Source organism: Phocoena phocoena, chromosome 7 (assembly GCF_963924675.1).
Source record: "Phocoena phocoena chromosome 7, mPhoPho1.1, whole genome shotgun sequence".
Classification (NCBI taxonomy): Eukaryota; Metazoa; Chordata; class Mammalia; order Artiodactyla; family Phocoenidae; genus Phocoena; species Phocoena phocoena.
In genome coordinates this window covers 106667153-106676372 of record NC_089225.1, presented here as the reverse complement: position 1 = coordinate 106676372, position 9220 = coordinate 106667153, and the positions used below count along the sequence as shown (strand labels likewise).

General features: G+C 45.3%; 1 protein-coding gene across 1 annotated transcript; it reads left to right on the top strand.

Annotated features, from left to right (window-relative positions):
- Positions 1-7101: 7101 nt before the first annotated feature.
- On the top strand, positions 7102-8127 carry GPR55 (G protein-coupled receptor 55). The gene has a single exon (XM_065880187.1). It carries the CDS (start codon positions 7102-7104, stop codon positions 8125-8127), a length of 1026 nt encoding a protein of 341 aa, XP_065736259.1.
- The last annotated feature ends 1093 nt before the right edge of the window (positions 8128-9220 follow it).

Genomic DNA, 9220 nt, shown 5'->3' with positions numbered 1-9220 from the left:
TTGCCAGCTTCTTTGATTATATAAGCAAAAATTTTATTTCTTAGTAAATCTTATGGGAATTATTTGTGTCCTTTGCCTGTTTATCTATTGTGGGTCTTGATATTACACATTTTTTAATATTCTTCATAGCGAAGGAACATCATTTAACCTATTTGTTGTACTTCCTTTCCTCCAGTATATTATCTGATGTTAAACTTTTTTTTTTATTTTTGGCTGTGTTGGGTCTTCGTTTCTGTGCGAGGGCTTTCTCTAGTTGCGGCGCACAGGGGCCACTCTTCATCGCGGTGCGCGGGCTTCTCACTGTTGCGGCCTCCCTTGTTGCGGAGCGCAAGCTCCAGACACGCAGGCTCAGTAGTTGTGGCTCACGGGCCTAGTTGCTCCGTGGCATGTGGGATCCTCCCAGACCAGGGCTCGAACCCGTGTCCCCTGCATTGGCAGGCAGATTTTCAACCACTGCGCCACCAGGGAAGCCCTGTTAAACTTTTTTAACAAAAATAAATTTTCTAATTTTGTGCAGTCAAACCTGTCCTGTCTGTTTTCTGATTCTTTTGCTTTTCAGCCATTCTAAGTTGACAAACAGCTTTTCTTTCCCTCCACTGGCTTTTATAAATTGACCACTAATTTTTCATCTAGTTTTTCTATGGTTTGATTTTTTTGGAAATTTAATTTATTAATGAATTTGGAATTTCTTTTGCTACTTGGTGTGAGATGAGGATCTGAAAGTTGTTTTTACCCCCGAGTTGTTCACTGATAGTCTCAACATCATTTATTGACTAAGATTTCCATTTGCATTATCGATTCAGGGGAATACCTCATTTCTTCTTCTGGGTTCTGTTAATTGTCTAGCACATTATTTGGAACTTCTGGGTGTTGGCAAGTGTCCAATTTCAACAAGAATGCCTCTTTTTTTTTTTTTTAACCATTAAATGTAAAGTTGGCTATTAAAGTGAACAGGTTACTCTTTATCAGGTGTTGTAAGAAGTATCCTATTCCTGCATTTAAATGACTTTTGTGGAAAAACTGTCATACAATGAGATGGCTTTTCGTTTTCGCCGTGATGACGTAACGCACAGTATCAACAAATTTCCTGACATTGAAAAGGCCTTACATTTCTATGGTAAATCTGACTTGGTAAAACGATGGTTTATAATTTTAATATACCGAGTTCTATTTGGTAATATTGTAACTCAGATGTTTGCATCTATATTCATACATGCATTTGAGCAATTGTTTTTCTCTTTTGTGCTACATTTGTCAAGTTTTGGTATTTGGGTAAATTAGTTTCATAACAGAAATTCATTATTATTATCTTATGTTCTGAAATTGTTTACAGAGTATGAGAATCATCTCGGCCTTGAAATTTAAAATATGCTAGAGCCAAACAAAATTATGTTAGAAACTGTTTATTCTTTGATAACATTCTCAGTTTCATTCATGGTTGTTGATCTAATCAATACTACTTGTGTTAACTCGTATTACTTGTAGTAAATTATGTTTTGCCCCTAAATTTTCAACTACTTCAAGGTTTTTAAATGGATTAGCGCACAAGTAATAAGGTCATTTCTTCTCATTTTTTCTCTCTTCTCTATCTAAGCTTACATTGCCTTCTTATTTATATTACAATACTGCTTCTGTTTTATGTTTTGGTTTTTTGGCCTCTGGGCATGTGGGATCTTAGCTCCCCGACCAGGGATTGAACCTGCACCCTCTGCATTGGAAAGTGAAGTCTTAACCACTGGACCACCAGGGAAGTCCCCAATTTCTGCTTTTCTTTTAATGGAAGGTTTTGTTTTTGCTAGGCAGGTAATTCATCTTGACAACTGTTTCTTGATACTTGAGAAAAATGTGGATTGCCCATTTATTTAAAATCAAATCTAAGAGCTATTAATTAAATTATATTCATTATACTATTTATATAATTTTATATATTCTAATTTATACTTTGCCAACTCGATCTGTTCAAATCTATAGTATATTAAAATCTGACACTACCATATCTTTGCCAATGGCTCTTGAATTTTAGCAATCGTACTTTTATACAACAACCTTCAGTGCATAAGATTACTATATTTGCCTTTAAGATCTTTCTTTCATTAATATAAAATAAACGTTTTAATCCTGATATGTAGTTTTATTGTTAATTCTACAGTGCTAGGTATGCATATTGCCACTCTGACTTTCCTTTTGTTTATATTTGTCCTCTATCTCATCGTGGGACTTTTACTTTGAATATTTCTCTGTCATTAAGTAAGTGTGTCCTTTATAAGCAACAAAGAGTCGAATTTTATTTTGTAATTGAACTGAAAATGTTAGTTAATTTAAATATGTTGAAATTTTCATATTTATTGCTGTGATTTCTATGCTTAGGTACTTCTTCCCATTCTATTTACTTCTTTGCTATTTTGTCTGATTTCTTTGTTTCCTTTTATCTTTTTTAGTGATTTTGAGGATAAGCATCCTGTTTGTAATAGTCAGTGGTTACTTCAAGGCTTTAAAAAATCGTACAGGGCTTCCCTGGTGGTGCAGTGGTTGAGAGTCCACCTGCCGATGCAGGGGGACGCGGGTTCGTGCCCCGGTCCGGGAGGATCCCACATGCCGCGGAGCGGTTGGGCCCGTGAACCATGGCCGCTGAGCCTGCGCGTCCGGAGCCTGTGCTCCGCAACGGGAGAGGCCACAACAGTGAGAGGCCCGCGTACCGCAAAAAAAAAAAAAAAACAAAAAACGTATGCTTTCTGTAAAATTCACGTTTAAAAAAACAGAACAATGACTTTCTTTTATAAAGTGTGCTCTTCATTTTTAAAAAATAAATTTATTTATTTATTTTTGGCTGCTTTGGGTCTTCGTTGCTGCACGCAGGCTTTCTCTTGTTGTGGCGAGCAGGGGTTACCCCTTGCTGCGGTGCACGAGCCTCTCATTGTGGCGGCTTCTCTCGTTGCGGAGCCCGGGCTCTACGCTCGCGGGCTTAGTAGTTGTGGCATGCAGGCTCAGTAGCTGTGGCTCGCGGGCTCCAGAGCGCAACCTCTGTAGTTGTGGTGCACGGGCTTAGTTGCTCTGCAGCATGTGGGATCTTCCCGGCCCAGGGCTCGAACCCGCGTCCCCTGCATTGGCAGGCGGATTCCTAACCACTGCGCCACCAGGGGAGCCCCAGAACGATGACTTTTACTTTCGTTTTACAGAGTATTTGCTCCGCCTGTGTTCCAGTACTCTCCACCACCCCTGCCTCCTTCAACCCAAGAACATCTTCCTTCTTTGTTAATTTATCTGAGGTATTACAGCTTGTCTCTTTTTAAAGACATGGATGATCTCTTCTACTGTTTGTTCTTTTAAATCTTTAACTCTATTCATCATAGCTTCATTCTCTTTCCAGTCTCCTGCTTTTAATGCTCAGCTCCAAGCTTTCCCACCTAGATGTTTGCATCCTTTATGGTTAGTATCTCTTGGAGATCTAAAGTTTTGCCTCCTGGAGGCAGTTTTCTCCTGGAAGCCACACATACCTGAGTGTGGCTTTCTATGATCTGCACACCTGGACAGCCACCCAGTTGGGCACGGAATTCGTGTTGCTCAAATTTTCTCCCTCAAAACTTTTCTGGTATTAATTATTTTTTCAGAGAGGTTTCCAGGAGACTGGGTTGGTTTGTTCACAGATGTTTGTAAGGTTCCGTATTAATGACATTTAAAGGTGTAAGTGGGACATCTGGGAGTGGTTTTCTTTCCAAAAATTTTGCGTGAAACGTGGCTTCTCTAACCCAAGTTCTCATCTTCTCTGCTGTTCATTTCAGTGCGGCCCCACCTCTCAGGCACAAGCTGCTGGTGGTTAACAAAGGTCCTCTCAGGCCCTTCACGTCTATTCACAGACCCGATTTGCTTGACCCATGACCTTTCCCCATTCATTCTATTTCCTTCCTAGCATGAGGCTGGGACCAGGGCCCTGGTGACTGACAGCCCAGCTGGGGCCATGCTCACCTTGGACTGCTTCTAGCTAACGACTGGGCTCCATGGAAGCACTGGTCCTGGGAAATTCCTGCTAGATGTGGAACTTCTCCAATGGGCAACTTGTGCTTAGGGACCCTCCGTCGACCTGGCCCATCATTCTCAGAGCTGCACCGTGGTCTGAGGGCTCTCCCTGTCCATGTCTATCCCTTTCCCTTTATCCTTCACAGGCCTTTCCCCTAGTAAATCTGTCAAATGTCTAATATTGTCTAAGCATCCGCTTCGCAGCCTCCCACCCACCCACCTTACACTGCGATCAGTTGGTTGCAGTGGGTCCCTGAGTTGACCGGAACAGGAGCTATCGACAGCCCCAGGCAACGGATCAAGAGTGGGGAGGTTGCTGGCTCCTACTACCAAGTAGATTGGTTTTTACTGGCAGCCCATCTTTGAGAAAAAAATGAGTATTTTATCTCTTGCTGCAGCCTGAAGCCTTTTTATCTTATTCCAGTGAAGTTCCTGATCTTTTTATAAAAAAGATTGTTTAAAAGATGGTTTCTTTGAACTTTCAGAGGGAATTCAGAGGATTAATTTTTTAGAGTTTCTGCTCACTCTACCATTAGCTGGAAGTATTTTTTTCAACCTAATTTCTTTTTGCTAGTCCACAGAGTGCTTTTCTAGCTTCAAAAATTACCGTTTGAAAAGCTCCCATTTGAAGTCATTCAGGGGACTTCCCTGGTGATCCAGTGGTTAAGACTCCTCACTCCCATTGCAGGGGGCCTGGGTTCGATCCCTGGTCAGGGAACTAGATCCCACATGCCACAACTAAGAGGCCGCCGTGACTAAGACCCGGCACAGTCAAGTAAATAAATAAATAAATAAATAAATATTTTTAAAAAATGAAGTAATTCAGCAATTCAAATGTGACCTTTAGGATCGTCCTGCTGAAGGACGCTGATAGCCGAGTTTTGTCTCTTTTCCACACAAACACCTGGTACAATCAATTCAGACAAATCCCAGCATCCTAGAACGGATGCTTTCCGTCAGGCCATTTTTCTCTGTTTTGCATCGGTTTGTTCAATTCAGCCATGTTGTGGGCTTGAGTCTGGGTTTATCTCTGAGCATCACCGATTTTTTTCTTGGCCACTTCAGTTCTAATCTTTGAATCATCAGCGATGTGCGCTGGGTTCACCCACGGAGTCTGCCTGAGCATGACCCAGCCAAAAACAGATGCCCAAGTTCCTTTTTTTGCAGTCTTGTCGGATCTCTTTAAGCACAGCTTGTATTTGTTTCTATCTTTGCGGTTCTTGGTTTTCTGCTGTTTCTGATGTTGAAGGTGACCTCTCTGAGCCAAATGAGTCTTCCTCTTTGGTGCTGCAACACCTTTCAGTTGGATCGAATTGGGTTCTTGCCTGTTCTCACCATTTTTCTTTTTTTTTTTTTTTTGCGGTACGCGGGCCTCTCACTGTTGTGGCCTCTCCCGTTGCGGAGCACAGGCTCCGGACGCACAGGCTCAGTGGCCATGGCTCACGGGCCCAGCCACTCCGCGGCGTGTGGGATCTTCCCGGACCGGGGCACGAACCCGCGTCCCCTGCATCGGCAGGCGGGCTCTCAACCGAACCCGCGTCCCCTGCATCGGCAGGCGGACTCTCAACCACTGCGCCACCAGGGAAGCCCCTTCTTACCACTTTTGAAATTTATCTTGTCGGTTCCAAACTATTCTAGCTATTGTTTGAGATGCTCTTGGTGGATAGTTCGGCATGTTTCTTGGGAGGGGGCAGCCTGCCACCTGCAGTTAATTTATTCCGGGCACCCTAGTGTTGGGGCAGGTGCACCTGGGGCTTATGCTGTACACCTTCAGGAGGTGCCATTCGCACAGACCACAGGAGTCTGGAGCTTTGGATATGAGCAAATACATTTTCCTAGATCTCTCATGACATAAACCTATAATAAAGGTTAGCACATAGGAAAATGTAGAATTTTTGGAAAGCCACCAAACCAAATAATGTGTATTACATATTTACTATATATAGTGCTCAATGGATGAGAGATAAATGTGCTTTTTTGTTTTGTTTTTTGCTAGCAGTTAGAGGGGGTTTTGGAATGGCATTCTCTATAGGGTCTTAAAAGTACTCAGCTCCTTCCTTCCCAAGGGCTTGTGACTTCCCTCTCTCTGCTGGCTTCCAGCTTCCATCTGCAGCCACAGCTGCAGCCTTGATCATCTTGTCCCTGAGGCCAGCTCTAATTTTCCACCTGTCCAAAGGCCTTTCTTTGCCTTGAGGAGACCTCAAGCCCTTACTTCATTCCCTCTGGGAATGTTCTTTCTTCCATGTTTCTCCAATTTCTGTCTGGTTTTCTCCTCGGAGAACAAGAGGTTTTAGCAGCTTCAGACTTTATCCTCCCAACTCCAAAGCCCCAACCCCCTTCCTAGAAACCCAAGCAAGAGTTTCATTGCTTTTCATCGCCTCTGGGTCTATTGTTCATCCCTGGACCTATAAATGGACCAATGACAGTGTCCAGGGGAATGTGATGCCCTGATTGCCACCAGCCCTACATTCGGGGGTGGGGTGAGCTCTGTTCAGCCTTCGGGGTGGGGGTGGGGTGGAGCAGAGGGGCAACATATAAAGAGGAGCTGCGTCCTGAAAAGAGCATTTGAAGCTGTACGATCTGCAGCTCAAGTCAGCCCTGCCCTAGTTTTCATGTTTCCAGTTCTGTGAAATTCACTCTTTGATGAAACCAGTTTGGGTCAGGGCTTATGTTATTGTTACTACTTTCAACAGAAAGACTTCTGATTGGAAAAAAAGGGACAGTTGCTTGTGCACAATTCTGTTTTTATTAAAGATAAAGGCACACATGTGTATGTGTGTGTACAGAAAGAGTCTGGAATTATAAATATACTTTATATATATATATATATATACCCATACATATACGTACATATATATATATATGCACATACACACACATATACGTAAAGTAACAGTGGTTCTATCTGGGCCACAGATTTCGAGGTAATTTTTCGTCCTGTGTTTTCTGATCATTATTCAAAGAGCATAGATTGCTGTGTGAGAAAGGGGTCATGTTTATGATTCTTGACCAAGTCGTGTGAATCCATCAGTTCTAGAGTGTAAGAGGACCTTCATCTCATCTACCGTTGACGTTGTAGGAAGGAACATGAGCCAGCGAAACCAGAGTGAGAACTGCTCCTTCCATGACGTGGAGGTGCTGATGAAAACCGTGCAGCTGGCTGTCCACACCCCTACCTTCCTCCTCGGTCTGCTCCTCAATCTGCTCGCCATCCGAGGCTTCAGCTCCTTCCTGAAGAAGAGGTGGCCCTGCTACGCTGCCACCTCCATCTACATGATCAACCTGGCGGTCTTCGACCTGCTGCTGGTGTTCTCTCTGCCATTCAAGATGGCCCTGTCTCACGTGAAGGCTCCCCTTCTGCCCTTCTGTACCCTCGTGGAGTGCCTCTACTTCATTAGCATGTACGGGAGCATCTTTACTATCTGCTTCATCAGCCTGGACAGATTCTTGGCCATCCGGTACCCGCTCCTGTTCAGCCACCTCCGGTCCCCCAGGAAGACCTTTGGGATCTGCTGCACCATCTGGGTCCTGGTGTGGGTGGGGAGCACCCCTATCTATAGCTTCCATGGGAAAGTGGAAAACTACACGTGCTTCCACAACATGTCTGACGGCACCTGGAGTGCCAAGGTCTTCTTCCCTCTTGAGGTCTTCGGCTTCCTTCTTCCCATGAGCATCATGGGTTTCTGCTCCTCCAGGAGCATTTGCATTCTGGTCGCCCGTCGGGACCACACCCAGGACTGGGTCCAGCAGAAGACCTGTATCTGGACCATCGCGGCCAATCTGGCTGTCTTTGTGGTCTCCTTTCTCCCAGTCCACCTGAGTTTCCTCTTGCAGTTCCTGGTGAGGAATGGCTTTATCGTGGAGTGCAGAGCCAAGCAGAACATCATCTTGTTCCTGCAATTGTCCATGTGTTTCTCCAATGTCAACTGCTGCTTGGATGTTTTCTGCTACTACTTTGTCATCAAAGAATTCCGTGTGGACATGATGGCCCACCAGCCTTCCAGGGTCCAGCTGGTCCTCCAGAATTCCATGACCACCGTGGCTAAGGGAAGAAGGCTGTGCTTGGAGGAAGGAAACCTCAGTCTGAGTTCCATAGCAGATACCTCTTCCTAGGGCTCTGATTTGGGGGGCTGACACATGGCACATTTACTGGTGTGCCGTCCCTCTGATGCTCACTTGAATGCCATCTTTGCTCACTGTGACCCCAAACCCTTTCCCCAGCACCCAGACAACTTGATATAGACCACTCAGTGTCTGGGGAGCTCTGAAGAACTTAAGACCCAGGTGAACTCTTGATTTCTAAGCCTAAAAAGCATGAGGTTGGAAGAACTGAGAAAGAGAATGAGACCATCTGAATAAGGCTGTTTCCCAGCTCTCCTCTGTCCTTCTGTTAGGCTAGAAGATTCTGGAAAGGAAGAGAGAGAGGAGTTAGGAGAGAGAATCAAGAGGGTTGGCATGGAGGAGAGATGGAGTGGGAGGGATGGACCAAGCTCCTTTTTGGTTTGGGGATCCCGGCGTGGAGCAGTTGTACTTTCTGGTCTCTTCTGGAGCTCTGTTGGCCCATGACCTCACAGAGATGCCAGCAGAATGTGTGACTGGGGAGAGCAAGTATGTGCAGAGAGCCCCGAGTTTTCTATGGGCCTTGGAAAAGCCTGGAAGGCCAGCCAAACCTTCCTGTGCCCAGGACAAAGCTGCAGAGGGACTGAGGTGGGCTGGTGTGGACCAGGCTTTGTGATGCTGTGGACACTTTGTGAAAATAGTGGGGACAGAGTGGAAAGGCGCTGGTGACACCTGAGAGCCACGAGGGGGCAGGATATACCTGGGAAAGGTAGGAGACAGGCCAAGGGCCGGAATTGGGCAGCCCCTCCCGCATTGCCATTGGGGCGTCCACTGCGTGGAGTTTGAGCTCTGGCCCAGGGGGAGGAGAGGCAGTGGAGACAAGCCTGGCAGTGGGAAATTCCTGGACATGACCAGTTTGCTCTCTTGAACAGGCTGCAATGTTGTTGATTAGGTTTAGTTTCCTTGAGAATGATGGGAAGGAATCAGGCTTGATTCGGTTCAGCCAGAGGAGAACAAGGTGTTTGTCTTGCCCACCTGAGTCCTGGCTGGGCAGCTGGCCACGGTGGCACCGTCCACAGAGATGTCCCCATCCAGTGGCTGAGAGGGAGAAGATGAGGCAGCCAGGAATAGAGGAACCACCTTGACG